Source organism: Passer montanus, unplaced genomic scaffold (assembly GCF_014805655.1).
Source record: "Passer montanus isolate IOZ18808 unplaced genomic scaffold, ASM1480565v1 scaffold139, whole genome shotgun sequence".
Lineage (NCBI taxonomy): Eukaryota > Metazoa > Chordata > Aves > Passeriformes > Passeridae > Passer > Passer montanus.
The window spans coordinates 988,073-1,014,330 of record NW_024360830.1 but is presented as its reverse complement, the minus strand read 5'-3'; the positions used below and the strand labels follow the sequence as shown (position 1 = coordinate 1,014,330).

Below are 26,258 nucleotides of genomic sequence, written 5' to 3'. Positions count from 1 at the left end.
GGGACAGCTTATACTTTTTCTAACTAATCCTAGAGATAAACATACATAGTTTGGAACTGAGCAAGAACATATCAGAAGTTGGTCCAAAAAACCAAAGCCCACAGCAGCCTGTCGTGGGTCAAAACTCTGGCAGCACAATTACCCACCTTCCCCCCACAAGGGTGGATGCCTCCACCACTCCAAGGCTCTGCCAGCCCTTCCTCATTCACCATCACAACCTGGGATCTCCCAGTTAACCTGTTTGTTGGTCAGGAGTCAGTTCCTCACCTTGTACAGGTGCATAAGCCCCCCATACTTGGTTGCACACAGGGAATGCACAGCAGTGCACTGAGGTACTGAACTGTAAAGGCAGCTGCCTCACAGTCAAGTATTTTTGGAGGCGTTTGTTCCAGTGCTAAAAAAACAGCAAAAACCTGATATGCAAAGGCAGGGAAGGACAGCCAGTACCTTGTCACATTTCTGTCTTTGAAAACCCCACCTTAGTTCGTGCAACACCACACAAAGGTGGTTTTCACCAGGAGGACCCACAGCAGCTCCCTCCTGCTCCCACAACACTGCCCAGCCTCTGCAAGGCTGTGTGAGAGCAGTGCTAAATATAGGCCCTTCAAGGGAAGATTTGTGAATCAGAATAAAACATAATCCGCCTTGCAGATCCTCTCCAGGGCACGTGAAACAATCACTGCTTGCCCACAGAGGCTGTTGCAGACTGGTTAATTGAAGAACCCCTAAGCCTCCCCAAAACCTCCAGAATTAACTCCCAGGGCAACGTGAAAGCCCCCAAAGCTGAGAGGCTTCGATCACACTGACCCTCTGGGAGAGCAGCTCCTGCTCCTCCCTGGGAGGGCACCTTCCTCCCATTCCAGGTTTGCCTTTTTGTATTTTTCCCAGAGTAACAACTGATATGTCCTACAGAAACCCCCCATTTCCACTCTGCATGGACTCCCCAAGTCACTGCCCGGGCTTCAGAAAGGTTAAAAACCCAAACAAAACCCACAGGGTGCCAGAGCATTGAGGAAAGAAGTAAGGACACTACTGTTCAATGACACCCTCTTTATTCAAAAATAGATATCTATGAGACATTTCAGAATATACTGCTGTCAAATGGCAGCCTATATGTCTAAATTAATTCCTAAGTCAATTAATATACAGATTTAAGCTTTTGTTAAAAAAGACACACTGTGGGTAAATCTGTTTAACCTTCAGAAAATGTCACCCAGTTCACCAGATGCCCTTTGCCCAAAAAGTAAAACAAATAAAATTAAAAACTACAAGACTTCATTTAAATTAAGCAAAATAAAACACACGCATATATTCAGAAAAAAAATCAAAACATTTCAATTAAAAAATAAAAAAAACCAGACAGACAACTCTCTCACAGATCTGCCCAAAACACAAACGTGAGATGCCAACACATTTGTCTACATCAGTTTTTGACAGTTTGTCCTATAATGGATACACATTCAATCAATGCTCAAAACAACTTGGTTTAACAGCCTCGGGGTAACTCTGTGAGCTGAATCACAATGGAAAAGTCTTTTGGTTTGGGTTCTTGAAGTTTGGTGTTGGGTTTTTGTGTTTGTTTTTCATTTTTTGGCAAAAGCAGAGAGAATGTACAGTGCTTAATCTAAAGTATGGACCATAAAAGGCTGCACAGTCAAAGCAACTCAGGGAACACACAGTTCTGCCACTGGAAAAATTCCTGTAAACTAAAGAGAAAAAAACATCTGTAGGCTGGGCAGTGAGGGTGCAAGGAGCGTTAAAAAAGGACAAAAGCAAGTGTCAGTAGGAAAAGGACGTGAGCTTCTGAACAACTGAATGATCAAAAGATGCCATGGTGGTGTTGGCTGTAAGTGAATGCTGACTGGGCTACGGAACAGCCTGGAAAATAAATTAATGCGGAGCAGAACGAGCTTTGCATTTCTGCATTTTCTTCTCCTGGCTTTGACACCAGCTCAAGAGCACAGGGAGGCACAGAGAGAACATCTCAGCTCACTTCATCCTCTGTCTTACAAAACCTGTGTTACCAGATCAAGTGTCTCCAGAAACAGAACCTGTTTTAGAGTGAGAGGTGCTAAATTTAAACAGAATTGTATCCAGATTGGAATGGTTCAGTGATCAGAGTCCAGCTTGTCACACCTAACACACAAACTGAAATGTAACTACACCCCTGGCAGCTAAAATACTAGCCAGCAACATAATGGAATTAAGAGCTTTTTAAATTTACCTTTTTTGGTTTTTACACTTTTCCTGATTATAAAAATCAATTCACAATCTGTGACACAAAATTAAGTACATCCTTCTAATATCTACATGCATGGACAGGGTACATGTGCATACAGGATATATGCATATATATGGGTCTATTTTCTATATAAATAAATATTTATACCACATTTAACTTCTGTGCATCAGACAACTTCACTAAAGCTACAGAGAGTTTATATCATTGGATTTTCAATGTAACCATCCTGAGAGCAGACCTAACAGTGCCTGTCACAGGGACACCAGCAGCTGCCACACACCATTCCAGCCTCTCAGGTCATTAAATCAAAGCTTCTATTACCATCTGATTTCATATAATGAAGAGGAAAAATGTGGTATAAATCTAAGGTAGCTAGAACAAAATTTACTTCCACTCCCACTTAGGTAACATCCAGTTCTGCTTTGCTCAGCACAGTGTAACTTATGAGTCTACCTCTAATTCACAAAGAAAAGCTGCTTATTTTTATTGCCTGTGACTTCAATTTACATCCATGCCAAACGGGAACTACCTTCACATCAGGCCACAGCATAATGAGGAACTGCAGGTTTAGGAACAAATCTTTCCCTGTACCATTGCTGAGCAGATGCTTCCCCTGACGTGGCACAGGACTCGCATGCACACACATCCCTACGGGGCCCATGAGCCATTCCACTGCTCCCAGAGATGGGGCTCAGAAACCCAACTAAAACAGATGAGACTTATTCAGAAATAATACAATATTTGTACAGAGGGAAGATGCTGCATAGTCACCCTTCCTCTGGAAGCTTCGCAGGTATGTGTGTACATGATTCGTGATCTTTGTGGGGGTAACAAGTGCTAAGGGCAAACAGCAACTAAAGAGTACAGGAAAAGATGAGAGAAGTTTGCCTAAACAGACCACCCCCACTCCCTTTAGAGCTCACAAAACTCACTCCTCTTCCTCCCCTCACGTGAGCCAGTGCACACAGAGAGGGTGAGTACAAGCAGCCAAGAGGTTCAAAGCAGGGTCTGCAAGTTCCTTCCTACTGCAGATCTTGGAAGACTGGACTTCCAGCCAACACCAGTCTTCTTTCTTCTGCTGGTAATAATGAAAACTGGGGCACATGGTTTGTTCTAGTCTGTTGAAAACAGGTCCCCAGCAGATGGCAGAGGTGCCAGACCCCCTGTGACATTGGGCAGCAGTGACAGGTCTGGAAGGCTCTGGATGTGAGATTTCAGCTCCTTGCGCACTTGGGTTACCCGAGCAAGCTTCTGTTTATATTCCTGAGGAAAAGAGACAACAGAACAAAGATTAAGCACAGGTTAATTAACAGTGCTGTTAGTTAAGCCAGGAGTCTCTTCCAGGTGAGGACTCACAGAAGGTGGCCAGGCCTGGTGCTCTGAGCAACTGCTGGCATGACTGCAGACCCTGCCATCTGCCCCAAATCCACAGCCAGCCCACAGGCTCTGGCATCCCTAAACTAAAAACCCTGCCCTGCCTTACTAATTTTACATGTAAAATGTCCCCAAACCAGCACACGCTGGGGCCTGATAAAGCATTTGAGAGAAGTGTCAGTGCAGAGTTGCTTTATGCTTGTGTTCTTCCCCAAATACTGACTCCCAGCTGCTGCCAGAACTTTCCTGACACCCCTCCACTGCCAGAAGCCACAGGCTGAGGCACACCACAAGTATTACTAAGCTGCCAAAATGCTCACTGCTTTTGAACCTGATCAATTCTGAACACTTAATTAATCCAATTTCCCCCTTTCAAGCCATTAAACCAAACCCAAGTTCTGGTTGTCAAACAGGGCCTCTATGAGCTCAGATTACAACCCTGGCATGGCAGGGACACCATGGAAACACGTGTAGGACCACAGAATGTAAACCAGGGAAAGGCACACCCACACCAGATGCAGACATTAACATCTTCAGGGTTTATTACAGAGGGGAAAAAAGAGCAAGCTAAAAATCTCCAAAGAGGAAACTTGCAAGTGTTTTTTCCACAAATGAGGTCTGGATTGAGTAGTAAAAGTGCAGCAAGGAATCCCTATCCATGTGCAGAAATTCCCCCAGGTCTCAGAGACACCAGTGACTTGTGTTCATAATGAGAGAGAGGAGTTTGGACCCTGAAAATGGAAAAAAGAAAGAACTCTACCTTGGTCAGTTCTGGTGAGAGGCCACTTATGAGCAGCCAGCACACATCCAAATTATCCAATACAGAAGATTTAAATTAAAGAGTGTTTACGCAATTTTCAAAGTTTTGTGATTCTATACATTCACGTAACAGTCAAAGAAGACAGCAACTGAAGGAATAAAACTCCAGTAGCACAATTTTTTTTTTAATGTGCCAGTCTTTACTCAACTACATGTGCCCTACTTTTCATGGCACCTCCAGAATGCAGGAAACAATGAGCTTAAGGAAAAAAATAGAACAGACTGCCACACAGCCAGCTAGAATATCAATTTACTTTTCATTTCTTAATTACTTGGCAAAGAGAACAGAAGTTTATATCTCTGAAGATCAAATGAAACTAGGCACATGTTTAATCAAAACATCTTTCTGAAGAGTTTACAACTTTAATCCAGACTTTCTAACCTTCTCAGTGATGGAAATTCTCTTCACCTTCTCCAAACATCAAAGCACAGCAGTTCCTGTGGGGTTACAAGCAAGGAGTTTACACTCTCTGTGTTTCATTATTTTGAATTAGAACAGTGAGAGCAGCCGTCAATCGCAACAACTCCCGATACCCCTGCAATGGTTGTGTAACTGTATCCCGTAAATTTCCTGCCAGCACCGAGCAGGAATGTCTTTTAACAGCCTATTTCAAAATTAAATCCTTTATGAGGCTCAGTGAGTTAATATAACCAACCACTTCTGTTAACATACACAGGATATGCAGTGAAATAATCAAGTCCAAACAAAGCCCTCCCAGCTCCATGAACTGTGGGGTGTTGTTCTCATGCCTAGAGAACAGTAACAAAAAAAAAAAACCCACACTTCAAGGTGCACACATTAATTTTGTGAGGATTTGTCTTGTTTTAATGAAAGACAGAGAATCAGGAAAAAATAATGTACCCACATCCCTAATCACACTCTTTCGGGAATTCTTAAAGAGAGAATCAAGTCAAGAAACTCACGAGATGAAGACAGAGAACAAAAACAAACCCCCCAGATTCTCTGGCATTAACAGAGAGCAGCAGATAAAGAGGGATGCCATGGAGGCACAGCATTCCAACACTTGGGATTCTTCTCCAAAAGAATGTGGGAGCCAACCCTGGGGATAGGGAGAGTGCCCAGAGTGCTCAGCTCAGGGTGGCACACCCCCAGCGTGGAGATGGAGACGGCAGCACACCAGCTCCTGCACACACAGCACAGACTGCAGGAACAGCCACTGAGCTCCAAATGCTGGCAGGGAGAAGGGGGAAGAGGCTGGACTTGGAGATCCACAGAAGACCATCTTAAAAATATTTTAAAATCCATAATTCACGCCATTGTCAGAGTGATGGATATCAAGGCAGGAAAGAATGAGCAGCACTTCCTCCTCAAGAATGCCAAACTGTCAAGAGCGAGTATCAGCAGGTGTGTGTTTCTTCTGTAGTAATTCCCATTAAAGATAGGAACAAAAAAAAAGAAGGGCAAGTCTTCCAAGTCTGATAAATTGGCAGTGAAGATGAAAAGAAGTTGCAAATTCCAAGCATAAGCCAAGAAAATACCTCAAATATGGCTTGAATAGCCAAGATCCACACAAAACAATTATGGATTTATGGATCCAATTATAGATCCACAAAAAACAATTACGCAAAACCAGGTACAACCTCCACAGAAAGACTAATGACCTGCCATTTTCAGGGCAAAACTGACAGGCTGACCAGGATCCATCACCTCTCATGGACAGTCAGGACTGGAATGTGATGGCTTTTGAGCTGAAGATGATTTGCGTGACCATTAGAGTTACATTAGATGCAAATAACATTCCTTTCCCAATAGAGCTACTTAGGGGAGGGAGAATCTTGCCAATGCCTTGCCTGACAGCCCAGTTCTCATAAAACACACTGACAAATTAAGAACCACCAAGATGTGTCCAAACCACACTGCTGCTGGCAAACACACAGACTTAGGAGCAATTCTTCTGTGTATTAACAGCACCAACCTGCTTCCAGATTCACAGTTAACAGCTTCAAGTGTTTAGGAAAACATTGCTCTTAGCATGAGCTTATTTTCAGGGATACTCTACATTGAGAGCTACATGGAACACTGAGTTATCAGAAAAATCTTCCCAATTTGAAGAGAGACTTTTGTAGGCACGTGATGACAAAAAAGAAACATCAAGTCACCTTGAGAACCATATTCCTTTCAATTCTAAGCAATTTCACCTTAGTAATAAGTAAAAGCAAGATTATCTAGTCAACACCAAAGGCCTAAATCCTAACTGCTAAAAACCAAATTGAAAAAATAAGACAGAAAAAATTCTCACAAGGAAGAGGCAGCAACAGCCCCCAAACCAAAACTGGCTCAGAAAAACATCACTAAATTCAGGAATGAAAACTAAGGGAGTAATCCAGAAACCAAGATTTCCTAGAATAGATGAATACTTACTGGACAGATTGGATACACATCACAGAGCATGGCAGAAAACTCCATGCTTTACCCTCTCCATGCCTCTGGGCCTGAGATGCTGTGCTGATTCCTGGCAGAGCTGTCAAGGAGTGGAGGGACCATGAGCCAGAGCTGGGACAGGGAATGCTGGCTGCTCCTCTCAAGAATACACAGCAGCCGAGACATGGAACCCCCTTCCAGCTGAGGATTGAGGGCTTTGCTTTTTCCACAAGTTCTGGCCATATTCTGCAACTCTGGAAGCAGGTTTTATGGGAAACCGTGTTTTTCATGTAGCCCATGACATGCCTGGAAACTGCAACTTGCATATTTTTCCACAAGGTCCTTCCATTCCATGAAGCTGAACAACACGAAGTCCAGTTAAAAAGCTGCTGCTTTCCGAGGCCTTTGTTTGTACTCTGTGCTAATTGTCTCACTGCCCAGTAGGCTTATATTAAGATTAATAGTATTTGGATGCTATTTGCTTTTTTTAGACAAAATAATGAGACCTCTGCTGTAAGCAGGAGCTTCAGGATGATAGAGGAGAAAACTGGCACTATGCCACAGGGATGCTTTTGCTAATCAACGTTTCCTTTCAGTGCATGGCGTTCTACATCCTCAGTGGCCAAGAGAATTAGATACTCAGTCCTTGAAACAAATGCAAAATCAGAATTAACCACTGCTGAATGAAGTTGACAGAGTGTTTCATTCCGAAGCAGCCGTGCTTGAACATTATAGAACTGACTGTAATCAACATGACAGGAAATTCATCCTGAGCACTGCTACGTGGCCTGGTTCACCTTGTCACGTTCCACAGCAGAGATTTCAGCTTATTTTGGCTCAGAGTGTGCACTGGACACATCCTCTCCTGCGCAGGGTCGAGCAGGAACATGCTGTAAGTCATCACAGCAATTGCATCTGCTGAAAAAACATCTAGCTAAGCATTAATGAGAATTTGGAGAGTGAATAGCAAGAGCAGCCGGTCAGGCGCAATTTTGATATGATGCAGCTTGAGCCAGCTGTAGGAAAGCAGAAGACACAAGCCAGGGGAAAAATACATCAGAGGCTCAGCAGGAATTTGGAGAGTACGTAGTGAATTGAGAGGTCTGACAGCCATGTGATTATATGTTCAAGTAAAACCTCTCTTTAAAAACATTAAATATACCACTACTGCAGCAAGCTGATTAGTGTTCCTTAGCCTCTGCTCCACTTCACCTATGCAAAGTACTTTTAAAACACAGCCACTAGAAAAAGAGCAGAAAGGAAAACTTCTGCCATTCCACAAGCTCATTGCATCAGAATCTCCTCAAAAGCAAAGTGAAACCAAATGCCAGGGTGAAACCAGGTTTCCTCATTCTGCAGCAGCACTAAACCAGTAAATCTGAGGTTTTATCTGAAAGATGCAGTCCAGAAATCAGAGCTTGAATGATGTATTTCCTTACAGAGTCTTCAGTTCATTTTCAACCTTAAATTTGTTCAGTCTTGCTCTTTTAAACGTGACAAGGCTTCTTTCTTCTGCGGCATCATTCATCACACTTCAGCAGAGATGGTGTTCCTGCTCGTGGCAGAATTACGTGCTCTCAAACCGTAACTCGCTTCCTTGCTCTCCTCTTTGTTTAGGACACCAGAAGAGGCAGCAGCAGAGGCCTCCACAGAGCATTTCTCCAGCTGCTGGGAATGCCTCAACCTCTGCAACATGCAAAAGCTCTCAGAAAAAGCCCAGGCTGCTGCCACTGTATGATGGCCACAAATCGTCATTTCATTTGCCAAATACCCTTCCAGAAATAAACATTGAGGGGGTTATATTTGATGTTCACCATAAAAATCAACATCCAGGGCACAAGCCAACAGCTACATTCACCTCTCCAAGCATCTTAATGCTTTTGTAGCTAAGCAAGAGAGTGGTCAACACTCGTTCACTTCAGTAAAATGCATAAAAACACTATGTTAATATTGTATTCTTTTTATTTGCTTTTATTTTTTAGTATTATTCTATTTGTAGCACTACTGTAATTATAAATATCTACAAGCATCTACTAAATGAAGGAACTGTATCTTTCCATTGTGCAAGGAAACACAGCTGTTGCCTCGAGCCATACATGGCCCAACAAACCCACATTCCCTGCAGCTGTCAGCTCACATCCCTACAGAGCAGCCTCTGCTCTTGCCCCACACCCAGAGGCACCAGTGGCTCACAGCTGGCAGGACTGGTGCACAGCCCAGCATTTCTTGCCCCATTAGTCACCAGTTTGGTCCTACAGACCCAGGTCTGACACTGACTGGGTTCTCCAAGCTCAGGATCTCCCTGCCAGGGTGGCAGAGCCGACCCCACTCTGCTGCTGATTCCCACAGCTGCTCCTGCTACTTCACACATGTCAAATACTGACAATTTTGTCTCCTGGCAGGAGCCCTAAAATTTAATCTCCTATTTCGCTGTCTAAACCACTGAAATGAATACACCACAGAACCCAACAATTCCTGTCTGAGGGAAGCAGCAGCCACAAAGCCGTGCCAACGGTGACACACTACAGAGACCCAGGCAGTGGAAGCAGCACAGCAATAAATTGCCTATTAACCCACTGAACTAAATTGTATTTCAAGGAAATGTATAGTGCTGGGCAGTCCAGAAAACCTCAAGTGAGAATGCACTCCATCCCTCAGAGATGCATTATCAAAGAGGGTTTGCAAATTTGTGTGGGCACGGCATTAACACCTTATTAAAGGTGCCTTGAAGCCATGAATATTAAAACTCACAAACATCTAAAAACCCCCAGAGTTCTCAGCAGGACTCTAAGTGACAATTTTTCAGCTGCAGCCAAGAGTCAGAATATTTCCCCATAACTGGATCTTAAATACAGTATGTTCTTTAGATTTATAGCTGCAGACATGTAAGCACACACTTATTTGGGTACACACACTGCTCCTCATGTCACCTTCCCCAACACAGACACAGAAGGTATGTGGAACAATTGCCCTCACTGACTGCACATCAAACCAAAAATTCTGAATGCACAATCTTCTATCTTTTCTGCCTTTTCTCCCCATCAGATCAAAAAAACCCTCCCACCACTCACTCAAGATTTCCTACTGTCAGTAGTTATTTCAGGTACCCACGAAGCTTCTACACAATTTGCCATTTCCTTGGTTCTTCCAGTCTCATCTGTTTATCTGACTTCATTTTACAGCTGCCTGGTACACCCACATGGGATGTTCTCCCCAGTACATTTTCATTTTACACATTTCCCTGAATTTTTTCTCCTTGCCTGCCTGCATTCCAGAAGAGCACTCTGACTTCAAAAGACAATTCTCCTTGAAGTTCTGCAGGCTCAGGTGCTCGAGGACAAAAAACCTCCCCAGCTGATTGTGCTCAGTAATTGTAATGGTGCAGCAATAGCCAAAAATAACACAAATCAGGAAATTTCCATTGGAAGTTCAATACTACTGTGAGATACAAGGACACATCTCATTCTTATAGAAACAACAGCTCCTGCTTCTACACCTGTCTGAAAGTAGATTTTATTTCCTGTCATCTGCTACTGTCAATGACCAGGCCACCTCTGATCTATCCTGGCACTGAAGATCAAACAGCAGCTACAGTATCAAGCCCACAATTGCTGAGCAAGATGAAGCACCATTTTAAGAGAAATTCAGTGTTCAGCTGTTGAATGACAGTATCCCCCACACCTTTCAGGAAGTTAACACAAGGAATACTTACCTTTGAAAATATATGCCTTTTTATAGGCTCTTTAGTATCAGTTTGGGGCCAGCTGATTTTAGTGACTGATAGAATTAAAGAAAATCTACTTTCTTAAGTGCTCTTAGACTACAGTCAAAATACCACAATATAACTCCCAGGATAAAGGAATCCTAATTATTACACTTTGATTTTTCCACTGCTACCCTAAAACCAGAGTTTGTCCATATGTTATGATCTTCAGGCTCTATTTGTTGCAGTTTTCTCCCTTCAAATCACCAGTGCTTCCTTGCCCCTTGCTGTTTCAATCCTTACTCGTGCCAGCTGTGTCCATGCTGATGTGTGATTCCTTTCCAAAGCCTCAGCATGTTCCTCAGCAGTGTCCCTCAGTTTAACAGCCTTACTGCAGCTGAGGACAGGAGCTGTGTCACAGGGGTTTGACATGCAGAGTATTCTAAATATTAGCCCACAAGACACAAACACGCTGAGTTTTTGTATGTTTTGACAATTTGCTGTTTCATGAGGGACAGCATTAACAGGATTAGTAAACAATTGCAGCTCTTTAGACCACAAAAGCTGCTTTTCAAAAAGACACAGATTAGCTACTTTCATTGCTATCACAGTGAAAGACTTTGTGAGTAAATAAAACACAAAAAACCTTCCAAAGTAATTTCCAAATTAGGTATTTTCATCTCTTAAAATATAGCCCTGACTTTTACTTCTGTCAGAAGCCCCTCTCCCCAACCAACAGCCTTGGTGAAGGATGGTGAGTGAAGTCAACAATCCATCTTCCACCCAAACACACCCTCTCATCTAAGTCAGCAGACTTAGAGGAAACTTCCTCAGCACAAGAGGAAAAACTCAAAGTGACAAAGATTCTGGAAAAGATACTTCAAGAGAGCAAAGCCTACAATGAGTAGATACGTAAAATTAGATTGTTTTAAGCTATTTTCTCATTTCAGACCCTGTCTGAGTAAATGTTTTGGTTTTTAATACATTTTTAATTGTTACAAGTTTCCGATCCTTCTAGTAAAATGCTTATTAGCACTACAAAGAAAAATGCAGGCTTATCAATACTGTGAGAACATCAAAGACTCAAATAAAACTGATAAGCAGATCTGGCCTGCCTTATCTGTAACCAGCATCTTCCACTGTTTATTAACCCTCTACAAGGGCAGAACAATGGAATGCTGTAATCAGGCAACATCCCTCACTGAGGTTTGAGAGCTGACATGAATATCAATCGTGCCTCATGTTCAGAGCTGGAGTGGCATTTCCTGCAACTCTGTTTAGACTGCTACAGCACTGAGGCCCCCTTGTCTGGCAGAATGACAAAGATGCCAACCTAAACAGATACTTAATAAGATCCTAATATTTAAATAGGATCATTCTTTATTTGCTAATGTAGTGAAGAATTGCGTTTACACCTAATAGTGTGCAGCAGCCTGTCTCATTGCCATCAGCAGGATTACTGTCATTAACAAAGCAACTCAACCAGCAAAACACTTAATTTTCAGGGTTACATTTCGCCTCTGCCAGAATTACAATTTTCAAGTAACATTCTTTACCAAAAGGATATTTTCCAAACAAAAAACCTCCACGATTGTCACAACATTTCAGCTAATGCATTAGAAATTTTAATTTCATGTTGTCATTATGGATTTCTCAGTTTCAGAGTCACAAACTAATGCAAAACTATGAATTGTTCTGGGCCTTTAAAATATTATTGTGCAGCATTTGCTACCTATTTAACTGCAAACAGCAGTATGTCTATCATTTATGGGGTTTTTTTTACATACATAGATGTCCTTCTTTAAGCAAGAAAAAACCTCAAAACCTGACCTAAGACTTCCACAGAAAATAAATCAGTTGCCAAACAACATTTGGTTTCATGGCATCATCTGTATCCGTGTCTCAAAGTGTTTTTTCTGACTCAGTCATAAGACTGATGCTATGCTTGAAGAAATTCAGTCACAAGGCATTGAGAAACTCCAATATAAACACAGGCAAAGAAAACACTCAAAATGAATTTTATCTGGGAACAATGTTGCCGAGCTGTCAGAAGAGGACGTTTGCCATGAGAGTAAACAGAGACTGCAATTGCTGCAGCTCAGTCTCCTTCCAGGAGATTTTGTCCTCCACATCCCCTCCCATCCCACCCTGCAGCAGCTGCTCATCCCCAGCCCTCGGTGCAGAGAAGCCCTTAATGTGCCGCCAAGGGGCAGTTTAGCAGATGGCACAGTGACATACAACCACAGCCATTAATTAAACTCCTCGCTAGTCCCACTACGTGCTGCAGAAAGAACTTCCATGGAGAAGGCACATTTCGGATAAACAGTTGTAAACAGCTGGCTGCACAGCCTGAGCAGGGGGCTCAGCTCAGCCCCAGGCTGTTTTAGGGTCCTGCCCTCCCTGTTCAAAGGAGCTGTACAGGAAACACAAGTCGTTGTCTTTCACTACCAGCCCCATTTATGCTGCACCACAGAAGCTGTGGGTAAGTGGCTATTAAAGGATGCAGAGAAGATCTGGCTTAAACTGCCTCCCCTAAACAAGCAGGGGCTTGGGAAGCAGATGAAGGACACCTAATCACCAGGAAAATAACAAAAAACCCCAGCAGTATAAAATACTCAGCTAATTATGGCAAAGAAAGGTTAATTTTTGGAAATTTTGTCACAACAAAATAAGGTATGTGTTAGGCAAGTCTATTTTTCTTTAAGAAGCATAGAGCTCTGGCCTCTCCAGGTGCATTTAAACATCCAGACTGAACATCAGAACAGATTTGCACTCCGCAGATATGACACTACCCTCTTACCCGTTTTACTCCAAGTGTAAAGACACCTAGAACCTAGATAACCTAGAGCCAAAAGTAAAGGCAAGACCCAGAATCATGTAAAGCTAAGACCTGGAATTGTGTAAAGGCCACACCTGGAATTGTGTAAAGACAACACCAGGAATTGTGTGAAGTTAAGATCTGGAATTGTGTAAACACAACACCAGGAATTGTGTGAAGCTAATATCTGGAATTGTGTAAAGACAACACCAGGAATTGTGTGAAGCTAAGATCTGGAATTGTGTAAAGACAACACCAGGAATTGTGTGAAGCTAAGATCTGGAATTGTGTAAAGGCCACAGCGGGAATCATGTCCCTCAATAGAAACCAACAGATTAGGAGTTCAGAGTGAGTGTTTGGTGAGCCAACTGTCCTGCCAGCCCCAGGAACAGGCACTCACCTCCAGCTTCTTCTCCTTCTCCGTGAGCACATCCTTCTGGTTCTGGGTGTACTCGATGAGCATCCGTGCCAGCTGGCGCCGGTCCTCCAGCTCGGCCGCCAGCCGCCCGTTGTACTCGGCCAGCAGCAGACACGCCTCGTCCACCGTCTTCGACAGCCGCTCCGCAGCCTCTTTGTCTGCGTGCAAAAGCGTTGGGTGATTGAGAGGACAAAGTTTAAAACTTCCAGTTGTTGACAGAAGTGCTGCAATTCATGAGCCGCGGGCACAATAACATCTTGTTCGTAAATATACTTCTGGCTTGACAGGGAAATAAGGGCTGTTATCACGGGGATACACAGGAAACAGGGCATGCACCCTTTGTGGGCTGGATTTTAGACACTGACGTACTGACTGCATTTAATCCTTGAAGAGATGCCATGAAAGCAGGGAGAGAAATCTATGAATACTAAGCCTCTATGAACAGGTTAATTAAAATGTTAGAAGTACCTTCAGGTAAACAAATCAGCTGGTTTCTACATTTAAACACAGTGTGCACTTGTTAATTCCTCTTATATATGAGTAATTTCAAATGTATTGACACAAATCTAAGAATTGCACACAGTCCAGTTGGACACTGTAAGAATATATTATGAATGGCCAAATAAGTGATAATTCATAATGAGTTCTAAATTAAAACTACCTCCAGGAACAAGAGTCAAATCAGTTCAACCTCTAAATGCTTCTATTAAAATTACTTTTCAAATGCAATTGCAGAAGTTAATTTAAACAAAGACTGACAGATTAACAGGGGTAGCAATTTGCCTTTTCCAGAGCAATCAAGGAATATGTGTGTACTCAGCAGCCTGGTAGAACCAGAAAATATATCAATCAAGGACTACGTGTGTACTCAGCACACTCTGATAAAACTTCAAGATATCTTAACAGCTAAGGTGTTTAAGAGCAAACACATCCACATGAGAAATCTGGCCCAATTTCCCTTATATTCTTGCAAAATGCTGATGATGCTCTCAAAGTACAAAAGCCTCACCCCAAGCCAAAAAAAGGAAGCAGCTATGTAAGTTTAATCTTAAGTGTTACTTCACAGGATTGCTATCTGTTAATTACCCCAGAACTACAAAGCAAGGACACAAAAGCAGGAATTGACTCCACCATACATTGTGATTATTACAAAAAAAAACCCCACACTTTGATTTCTAAGTTATTCTTTGGACCCATGTTCATTTATCTTCCAGTCTCATACCTGTAATTTTCTCCAGTAATGAAACATCTTGAACTTCCTGAGGCAGAGAAGCAATTTTTTGCCGCACTGTTGCATCTCCTGATGCTGCATTTTCCAGGTCTTGTAGGGCTTTGATCAAATCCTCGGTCTACAAGTGAGCCAAGAGTAAAAGCAGGTAACCTTAACCACATCCACTTCCCAGGGATGTGGTCACTGCAGACGAGCTCACCCAGCTCTGAAAGGCACCATTTAGGGTGAAAGGGGAATATTTTCTTGAAGTAATTTTTAAACCTAACACAAGGAGCATTCATTGAGTTTACACTATCCCAGTGTGTAGCTCCTCCTGCATAATTACAGCAGGGTCATCCTTTTCAAAGCTCCACAGTGGGAAACTTCTCAGTTCAATTAAGAAAAGTGATCATTTAAGACATAGCTAAGAAGGACATGACCACACCAGTCTGAGAGAACCACCAGCCCCGTGTGCTGCCTCAAGCTGAGGCTGAATTATCCACCCAAGCATCCCTGACAGTCTCTCTGCCTCCCTGGAGTGTACAGGCACCTTTTTGTTCTGTTCTAAAGCTGCATTCTGACAGAGCAAAAACACCCAACCAAATTTCCATCAGCCCAAACAAAACTATTCCATCAAAACTAAATTTCCATCATGACAAGGTTTAGAATTCTGCAGCTATAAACTCCAGTGATGACAAAAGCTCCTCCTATAAATGAAACTTTGTAATCTCCTGGTTTTGCAAAGCCACGGCTGTTCTCACCCAGCTCCCTGCAAGCACACAGCTTTCTGCAACTCAGCTGGGCTCCTCGGGGTGTCCTCAGCTCATCTCTCAGCTGGCTTTAGTGCACTGAGGAAAGATGTGTCAGTTTGAATTCATTCACTCAAAATGCATCCCAACTTTAAAAGGACATGGATGAGGAGAGCTCTAGGAGGACCATCCCTGACACGTTGTATTTCCTCCATGCTCAAAAAAAGTTAAACAGAGAAACTCCCTGAACAGGAAGAACAAAGTGTTGCTGTTTTAAAAATTCTGCAGGGGAGGTTTTTGAAACAGAACACTAGGACTATAAACACAAGCACTGATTTTTAAACTATGTTCAATATAATGAAAGCTAATGAAAACACTAACAAATTTTAAATAAATATTTTCTTAATCTGAAAAACAAAGAGGTCCATTACCTAATATTTACTACTTCCTTGCAAACTGCAAATGATTTCCAACAGTGACAATGTTTATAATCATGAGAAACCATAAGCTGCAAGGCATCTGGAGGTAAAAACAACAACAAAATTTTCACTTATTTCCTTGACAACTGTTATTTATTTTTATTTTTCAATGTTTACAGTTTACCAGATGGATGGTGTAATTTTTTATCCCCTTCAAATAGGCTCTGGGTTAACATATGTTCATTCTGTAGCCTCAAATGGCCGCAATGATTTTCTATTTCATTCCAAATATTTTCACACCAGTAACACAGAGCCTCTAAAGTCTTCAGTGCTGGTTTTCCTACCAGCTCCATACAAATATAACAAATGTTATGTTTTTAAATAACTTTCAGAAAGATATGGCCTATAAAAGAAAAATGTGTATTAACTGTTTTCAGCTTTAGGTTTTAGAGGATACACATTGATTTTAAGAAGAATTTAAATATGGTCTGTTCTTCTAGCAGTCCTTTGAGATTCTTTCCTGGCAGCACTATTCAGACCTTGGGTTAGACTACCTGGAATTGCTCAGAAGTGACACACTATTGCAGTGGGAAAAGGAATCTGTTGCATTTCTCATGGACTTCCCAACCCCAAACTGCATCTCGCCACTAAACCCATTTCACTTGTTGTCAGCTCCACCTTGTGGCTGTGACACTGGGGAGGTGGCCGTGACACTGGGAGGTGGCCCTATGGCTTCCAGAGCTCCTCCCAGGCTCAACCCATTCCACATACCAGCAGTGGCCCAGCACTGGGGTCTTGGGGTGAGTAGCTCCCAGGGTAATCATCATCTTCCTCCTCTTGTATTTGCTGGAAAGTTCGCTTTAAAGATTTCTTCTCCTCTGCAACTGAAGACATAGAAACAACTCATTTGGATGCCAGATCTGCCCACCTTAACTATCTCTACTTCAAAGAATTACGCCAGATGGATGCTCTGATGATTAATCCCTCTAGGGGATGACCACAGCTGGACTTTAATGTTGGCATCATACTCCAAACACTCAAATGCAAAACAGTAATAAAAGATTGATTTTTTTCCCTCTGTATCTCTGTACGTGCCAGCCCGAGGATACACGAGCAGTGTGCACTTCATATGTGTTTGTGCCTCTCACAATGAAAGCAGGAAAGACAAATAAATGTGCTATTTGTCAATAAATTACAGACCTCAACCCTCAGATGCTCTGGCTAACACTGAGTGTACAGGTGAGGATTTCTACCGGTAGAAATGAAGCACTGATGTGAAGGTACACAGTGATAGAAGAATTTCAAGTTATCTTTCTACATTTTTATATGCTCCCTATGGTCCCACAATCAACACAGTTATTCACCCTTCCACTCTTTCAGCAAAATAAGGGCTTCAGGACAGTTCTGTGAAACTGCAACTCCAAAATGTGACAGCAGCAAGACCAATGGGCAAAGCATGAACAGATCTCCAAGCAGGTAACCTGCAACACTTCAGAAACAGGGATGTCATAAAGCAAGACAGCATTGGTTAAATGAACCTCAGCATGGCAAACATCAGCTTGAAAGGGAAGAGACAGTTTATTTAAATGAGTCAGAAGTCTTAATGAAGCCTTTGATCCAGCCACAGAACTGTCAAAAGAAGATAGATCATTTTTCAGGCTTGCCACCAAAGACAATAAGATATGGGGTAATTTGTAAGAAATCTTTGGACAGTCTTAAGAACATCTATTCAATGGAATCAAGACTTGCCAAGATAATCTGTATATACTTTGATTCACAGGAAAAATCAAGATCACTCAATTTAAAACAAAACCAGATTGTCCCATTCTAATGGGGAACCAAGCAGAAAGGTCTGTCCTTAAATGCAGAGTTTTGCCTGCCTTGTCAGGTGGGACATATGAAAAACCTTCATTCTGATGGAGAGAAAACAGAGGAGCTGTTACATCCTGCTCACTGGGGAAAGAGCTGAACAACCTTCCCAAGGCAGACACAAACACATCTGTCAGAGGAAAGACTCACACAATGGAAGGCAAAGCAGCACTCAAAAGTTACCCTAAACCAAAGGAATTGTTAATGTTTATGGAACAAAGCTAGCTAGGCTAGAAAAAGGTCAGCCAACTACTGCATGTATCCAGCTGATGTGTGAGTGCTTGACAATCTGACTGACAAGCCAGTGATGCACCAGATCAACAAGGAAAACAGCTGCAGCCCACTGAGGTCTGCAAGAAACACGAGTTGGGTTTTACAGGAGATGAGCAGATGAGAAAGTGGGCAAAGAGAGCATTTAAAATTACCCAGCCCAACACAAGAGGTCATCAGTATTTATCACTTGTATGTACTTATCATAAAATAATTAACCAACAGAGGATAAATGTGAGCCAGCAACAGAAGAATGCATAACCATAGCAATCACACAAGTGAAATTAAATTGAGAGCTGGGATTCAAATTGCTGAAGAGTTATTCCTGCTGTGTTGCCAACTGGTCTACCACAAAACACAGCATTACACTTGCTCACCACTCTGACACAGAGGATTCAGAATTCATTGAATATTCCATCTGAACAAGGCCACATGAGTCTGACTGGAACCACTCTGAAATCAGTGATGCTGAGCACCTGCAAACCTAAGCAAAAGTCACTGGAGAATTCTAGAAACTCTATCTCAATTTCATCAAAATAGAAAAAACCCTTTGCTTATTTGCAAACCCAAGAGCATATGGAGCAAAAGGATCCCTGAAAGAGAACAGAAGCACATACACCCTGCCTTGGTAACCTACAAAATCTGCCAGCCAGGAGTAATTTAACCATCACAGCCTACACTAGCAGAAAAAGTGTGTCAAATCCAGCCAGAGAAGGGGAAAACAAGCACTGAGAACATCCAGAACTGATCAGAGTGTAACACATACCCAAAACAATCAAGATATCCTTGTAGAATACAGACAGCTTCTTCCATGAAAGTCAAGAGCCCACCTTGACATGGACATAAAGAAGCCAGAGAAACCCCAGTGAAGTCAGCTCTCCTGCTTTGCTGTGCCCTTCACAGAAATTGAACCACTCCCAAAAAGGCCCCAAAGGGCAAAGCACTCTGCATTTCTCCAAAACAACAGACAACTGCCCTCCTAACAGCTGTACAGTGACACTCCAGGCTGTCGCAGAGTCCACAGACACCTGCAAAAGCATTTCTGCACCAACTTCTATGCTACAAACCATCTCAGCTGGTCTGAGGAAGGTCACAGTGTCCAAGGCCTTGTGACAACTATGAGCTTTCCTGTCAGCTGGACACCTGAGGGATCTCCCAGCTCAGGGGCTCACTTTTTTGTTCTCAGGTCTTGATAATTTCTGCACCAACTTCTATGCTACAAACCATCTCAGCTGGCCTGAGGAAGGTCACAGTGTCCAAGGCCTTGTGACAACTATGAGCTTTCCTGTCAGCTGGACACCTGAGGGATCTCCCAGCTCAGGGTTCACTTTTTTGTTCTCAGTTCTTGATGCCTGTTCAGAAGTAAACAGGCTTCTGATGAGCCAGCACCCCCTCCAACCATTCCAAACCCTTCTCTCTTTGGGGGTACATGACTTGTGGCTGCTGAAGCTCTCATTACAATACATATTTGTTGGCAGCCTCTCCTAGGGTAAGCCAAACTGGAGCTGAGTTGCTCCAAAACCATACCTAGGCCTGTGTCCAGGTGCTTTCATTTCAGCTACCCTCAGAAGCCTCCTGCCTGCTCTCCTCTCTGTTCTTCTCCATATTTTAATAAAAGTCTGACTTTCTGTGCCAGAATTTGCAACATAAACACAATGAAAGCAGTTGGGGAGCATCTCAGTTCTGTGTTAAGAGTGACACACTCCTACATCACAGCACATTCAAGGACCTCCTTCAACTGCTTGTTACAAAGACAACAAAAAGAAAACACATCAGCTGCATCGGTTGTACTGCCTGAAGGCTTTCACATCAAACCTTTAAGACCTACTTTTTCCAGTCTTTGAGAGAAACAGGTGATTTTTCTCTTCCTGATTGCTTGTGAAAAGAAACATCCTAATAAAAATGAGATTAATGAGAAAGCAAATGCAAGCTTAATGAATACATTTAGAGATAAAACAATGTATCAATATTCAAAAGCTCATTTCTATGCACATGCATATCTCCTTAAGGAACCCGAAAGACTAAAATCTGGTAGTCAGCTGCACCACTGAGCAGCCAAACCAGGGAATACACTGCTTAGAAAGGGCTGGTTGTCTCACCCCTCTGTCTCTCTGAAGGGAAATCAGCTCTGCTCCACAGCAGGAACTCAGCGTGTGCAGACAACTGAATTGCTGTGCATTACCCAAGGCCTTGCTACTCACAAAACAAGAAACAAAGTGTACCACTGAAACACTGACTGATGAGCATTAAAGATGTATTTCCTCACTGATACAGGACTCCATTGCATTTTGGCAAGTCACACAATTCTAAGTGATGCTCTCAAGACAAGCAGAGTCATCCTTCTCAGAGAGAAGCACCCACCAGCCCAGGAATTTAAGACACTGCAGTATGAAAAATAACAGAGAACTACCTGTTGCCATACCTCAGCCTGAAGAAAAGCATAGTTGTTATCACAGCACCAGGTGTTATCAACAGCACCAGATGCCCTTAAGGAGCTCCAACATTTTAACAGCACAGCTTGCACCAATCTACAGACACTAACATTGCCTATTTCTCAGCTGTGTCTACCCTGGGAGTCCACAAACCCAGCAAGCCAGGATGGCTTTGGAGGAGCACTGGATATGTTTTTCCACATTTACAACAATTGTTCTATCTGTAAACCAGGACACCTTAATCTCCCTCTTCTTTATGTTCACCTGTTTGAACATGGAATACAGTAACCACAAAAAAAGCCTTCTGCAACTCACCAGAAACTCAAACACCAATTTATGTCAGAAATCCATAAAGCCCCCAGGTGAAACTAGCTCTTAACCATCAAGAAGCTAATTTGCACACACACCAGTCAAAGCAAGGAAAATACCCACAGGACAACTCTGCTGAATCTTTCAAATTTCTTTTTGACCATGAATTGACAAGGCAGTAACATTCACACTCATGCAAAGGCCTGAACCTTCCTTCAAATAAAAGATACCACATTAATAGCTCTAATTACCCAGGCAAAAACTAAGTTTCTTGCCAAGTGAAGCTGTGCACACAGCAGTTCTTCAAAGGTTCGTATTCCACCACTCTGCTTCCCACAGACAAAGGTCTGTTACTCTTAGGAAGTTTAATTTTGTACAAATGTTTTTAAGTTGAGAAGACAACAGTAGCAGAAGTGGTTGATACCATCAGCCAAAGGGAAAGGACACTAAGGGACAGCTGGTTGCCAAATGATCAGGAAATAACATATGGTATCAATTATCAATGCCTTTAGATTCAAAGTTAAACACTTGTGAAACAACTACCCAGGTACACTAAATTAAAGTATCAAATCCTCAGTTAATCAGGTCAGGGTTATCAGGAGTGTAAATTCTGGCCTTTGATAACACACAGGTGCCTCATTCACTGCACCCAGACAAGAGGAACCCCAGCATGAGCCAGTTCATGCAGACTGTTCACCTTCACCCCCAGAGCACAGACTGCTGTCCCTTTACAGATGGGATAGCCCCTTTGGTCAGGGCAGCTGGCTTACAACGTTTGGGGAAAAAACTGCAAAAATCATCTGCCAAAAGGTATACCTCAATCAGAGGCAGATGGAAGGGCACTGGTGTGAGTATCCATCCAGCAGTCCTGCCCAAAGCAGTGTGTGAAAAAGCACAAAGTTGCAGTCAGAGATGTCTTCACATACAGATCTCATTTATGCTCATATCTTCATAAAAATTCTACATTAAATACCAACTCAATCAGGCCTTGTTTTCACCACCTAAGAATGGCACAAGAGCCTTTTACTAACAACCAAGCCAACTCTCTCACATCATCAGAACTCTGTGGGCAATGGAAAATAATATGACCAGAGCAGCAATGTCATTCCAGCTCATTTGAAGACACTGACACTTCACAGAATCATAGGATGGCTTAACAGAAGGGACCTTAAAGGCAACCTCATTCCAACTCCCCTGCCATGGGCAGGAACACCTGCACAAGACCAGCTTGCTCAGGGCCCCATCCAACCTGGACTTGAACACTTTCAGGAACAGAGTACTCAATTCCTTCAGCTGTAAGGTGGACAAATGTTCCTTTAACCAGAACACTCTTGATTTTTAATGACCCTCACCTTCCACAGTTGAGGCATCCCACTGCTCCCCTCTTTCCAGTGGAGCACTACCACTGAAACACCTCCAAGTGCTAGAGAAGTGGCAAGATCTGCCCAAGCAGTACATCAAAGCACAGTAAACACAAGCTTATGTTCATTTTCTCACAGGTCTCGTGCAGTAATAAGGTTATACCTGTGATGTTCTAATGATATTAAATTATGCAAAGTTAGAGTTTTCTCCAAATGACATCAGCTGGTGTAAGAAAAAAAAGAGACCAGACAAGCTTCTGGGGCATATATTCCAGACTTCAACTATTCAAGTCATCATAATAAAATACAGTAACTAGGGAAAATGAAACAATTAATATGAGAATGAAAGCACCAACAGTATTGAATAAGACACTCTAATAACCCAGCTGAGCAGCCTCAGGATGCAGAGTGGAACACTTGACTTGAGGTGGACACAACAGTTCCCTGCATGACTGACTTGCTTTCACCCCAAAAGGCAGCCCTAGAGTATCTGCACAAGCAGCACCAGAGATCATGCCCAGTTAAGCTCACCCAACACAGCACACCTGCAAACCAGAACTGAGGGTTCGATGAAAATCAGACTTCTCAACACAGAATCTCTCACAATTCCAGTGAAACACACAACTCAACTCCAAGCTCAACTCTTCACAGTAATTCCAGTGAAACATGCACCAATTTAAAAACAAAACACACATGACAAGCGACATGCATTTACCTTTTGTCTGGGGGCTGTTGGAGTCTTCCATAGACAGTTTGAGCTGCTGGATGAACTCGCTGCCATACACACTCCTCTCCTGCCAGATGTTCAGCAATCGTTCCAAGGGCTTCTTGCAGCCCTCGTCTGCTTCTCTGTTCAAAGATTGGGAAATCACTACACTTCAGCTGATCAACACTCCTTATGTTTTCAGACAGCATCTTCCAAACTGGCAGCTGCACCCATTGCAATATGTGAACATTTGGAGAGAATCTTGCTCATGTTGTCTGAGACAAACTGAGCAAAACACACTTGTGGCCAATTTTCCCCTTTATTGGACCTAAAGATTGCCTGGAAGTCTCCCACCATTCCCACCTCAAAGGAAGGGCAGAAAAGTTGTGAAAGAAGAAACTTGCTATCATTCAAAATTTGCAATAAGAGTTTATAAAAAAAAACCCCAAAGCTAACAAGTTTACAACTCTGAGTATTAACTTTAAACAGCTGTTTCAGCCAATAACATCCCAATTAAAAGCAGGTTGATTGGATCATTAGGCACTTAAATGCACTCAGAGCATGTTCTGACAGTCAGACAGCCCTCCAGAACAGACAAATACCCAGAGCATTAATGTTGTTCAGCTGAGGTAACAGAACTTATTACACCATTTAGACACAATCTTAACTAAACAACAGTGCATTGTTGGTAAGGTGGTGCCTGCATCACTTCTTCCCTTTTAACTAAGAAATTCTTCCTTCCTCCAGCGAGGATATTACTGATCAGAAAACACACAAAGCAACTGCTCAGAGCAGGAGGCTGGTGAGCACCCAGTGACCCAAAACATCAGCTCTTTCAAAGTCTTTTGACAATGGGGCAGAGCCATTCATTATGTGGCTTTAATAAACACACCCAACTGCTCAATTCCACTTCCCACAAGCAGATCTGCCAGATCTTTAGGTAACAATTGAAATAAAGTCCACAGGAGCTTCACAAACATGTGAAGCTGTGAAGAACTGGCTCACACACAGAGTTACCCATTTACACTAAACAGACCCCAACCACAAAGCAGTCAGGATCCAATCTCTAGTACAGAGAAGGTACAAGCACCCCCTAGACCTAAAAAAACAACAAAACCCAACTGAATTAAGCTTTGAATAACAAGAATGCAAATCCCTAGAGAAGAAAGCTGAAGAAATACAGCAACATACCTGGCAACATGAGAAAATGCATCCACGAGAACAGATTCAAACTCCCTGGTAAATTCAGGGCCTTTCCTCTTACTGTTCTGGATGACATCGTTTGCTAAATATAGGAAAGTAAGTTTCCTACTTGACTTTGCTGAGAAAGAGAAAAAAAAAAGGAAATAGAAAAGGAAAAAACAAAAGGAGAGTTTGTATTTATTTCTTGTTTCTTTCACCTGGAATCATTAATAGAGCTTTCAAAGTTGTTTATAGCTTTGCAGTCTCAAACCAAAGGCCAAAATATTTCCATGTTACCAATGGAAATCAAGGGCTTTCAAGTCAAGTCGCTCTCAATGCCCTCACTTCTGCTCTTTTCTAATTAACTCATAAAACAAACATGAGTCTGATGGTTTTTGTGCAGTGACACTTCAAGTCTGAAAAACCAATAAAATTTTAAAGACTATTTTAAAATGCTGTTCTAACCCATCAGCAAATTAATAAACCAATGAGTTTATTTTTTATTAATTAACTTCAGGGAAAATACTCAAATAAAACAGTGTAACTCAGAATGAGTGAAACTGTAGGAGAAAGCTGTTGTGGAGACTCAAAAATTTTCCAAAGAATGCTCCTACCATCAAATTTCTTCCATATACCTTAAATTTTCCTATTTTGACACCACCAGTTTCTATCAATACACCAGAACTGGGGAAATTTTGCTCCCCCAAGCAAAACAACCACGAACACACAGAAGGCAGAAAACACAGGTGCTCATTTCTACAACACGGCAAAGGCAGATCTTCCAAAACTCATTAATAAACTCCAAATGGCAAAACCCAGCAATGGCATAGAAGAGAGCTCGGCTGTTCCAAGGGGCTCACAGTGCTGGTGCCCGCAGGGGAAGGGGGACACTGGCTGCACCTGGGGACAGGGCATCAGCACGGAATCCCAGACTGGTCTGGGCTGGAAGGGACCTCAAAGATCACCTCGTTCCTACCCCCTGCCACCGGCAGGAACCTTCCACCAGGCACCGGCAGTCTCCCTTGACTTCAGGATGAAGCCACCTGGGAAATTACCTTTTGTTAATCTGCAAGGAGAACACGCACAAAACGTTTCGGGCTGATAGCACCGGAGAGTTTTACAAACTTCTACAACTCCTTTTGTTTTGCTTATCTCCTCTCACTTATTCTGTAACGGGTGAGGTGTATGAATACAAATCCAAATTTTAAGACTTCCCACTTTGCCTGAGCAGTCAGGGGAATGTAATTCGTACATCTCTTGTTTTACACCCGCCCAGAGCTGAGCATCCCCTCCCTCCCCACCCACGCTTGGCTGCGCCTCCGTCCTCTGCCGTCCCAAAAGCGCCGCCGGTATCACCGCAATACTCCCCTCACACGTGGTGCTCCCCCAAGCTCAGCAAACAACACCACGGCAGCCGAGCAGCGCCCGGGCTCCCGCCAAGCCCCGGGACACCGACAGCCGGGCCGGCCCGCGGAGCTCCGCCAGGAACCGGCCGCGCTCACCGGCAGCTCCGCGGGCGCCCCGCCAGCTCGGGGCCGGGGCTGCCAGCGCGGCCCCGCCGCACCAACCCCCCGCGCACCTTTGCGGAGCTCCCGGTGCCACACGGCGACGATGGGCCCCGCGTGCTTGCGGTGGTGGATGAGCCACAGCGAGAGCGTCTGCACGCTCTGCTGGGAGTTGCTCAGCTCCGACAGCTTCTTCTCCAGCGCCGACTCCGAGAAGGAGGACATGGGGCCGGGGCTGCTCCGCCCGCGGGGGGGGCGCGGCGCGGCCTCACCGACAACAACCCGCCGGGGCCGCCGCCACAAGATGGCCGCCCGCGCCCTGACCCCGCCGCGGGGCGAGGGGCGGCATCGTACGGAGCGCCGGAGGGAGCCGGGCAGCGCGGCGGGCGGGCTCGGCGCATGCGCAACCATCCTCGGCGCCTGCGCACTGCGCGCACTCGCGATTTTTCTCACAGCGCCCGCCCAGACCCGCGGGAGCTTTGTGGCGCT

General features: G+C 43.4%; 1 protein-coding gene across 3 annotated transcripts; it reads right to left on the bottom strand.

The window, feature by feature from the left end:
• Positions 1–1,035: 1,035 nt before the first annotated feature.
• Positions 1,036–26,183, bottom strand: RPRD1B (regulation of nuclear pre-mRNA domain containing 1B). Of its 3 annotated transcripts, XM_039699718.1 has the most exons (8): positions 25,844–26,183; positions 24,274–24,403; positions 23,092–23,225; positions 16,907–17,019; positions 14,980–15,106; positions 13,740–13,915; positions 4,818–4,873; positions 1,036–3,505 (listed from the first exon to the last, which is right to left on the bottom strand). In XM_039699718.1, exons 1-7 carry the CDS (start codon positions 26,178–26,180, stop codon positions 4,841–4,843), a joined length of 1,050 nt encoding a protein of 349 aa, XP_039555652.1. In that variant the 5' UTR covers positions 26,181–26,183; the 3' UTR covers positions 1,036–3,505; positions 4,818–4,840. The 3 variants fall into 3 exon arrangements, with proteins under 3 accessions (XP_039555652.1, XP_039555651.1, XP_039555653.1); XM_039699717.1 differs by lacking the exon at positions 4,818–4,873 and having other exon boundaries at positions 25,844–26,176; XM_039699719.1 differs by lacking the exons at positions 4,818–4,873; positions 23,092–23,225; positions 24,274–24,403 and having other exon boundaries at positions 25,844–26,179.
• Positions 26,184–26,258: the final 75 nt, after the last annotated feature.

What these genes read in the sequence shown, in the direction of transcription:
- RPRD1B (XM_039699718.1), bottom strand. Translation starts at nt 26,180, where the DNA reads ATGGTTGCGCATGCGCCGAGCCCGCCCGCCGCGCTGCCCGGCTCCCTC. An exon ending in GCATTTTCTCATGTTGCCAG is followed by an intron (nt 23,226 to 24,273) that starts GTATGTTGCTGT and finishes ATCTTTGAACAG; the next exon opens with AGAAGCAGACGAGGGCTGCA. An exon ending in CAACAGCCCCCAGACAAAAG is followed by an intron (nt 17,020 to 23,091) that starts GTAAATGCATGT and finishes CTATGTCTTCAG; the next exon opens with TTGCAGAGGAGAAGAAATCT.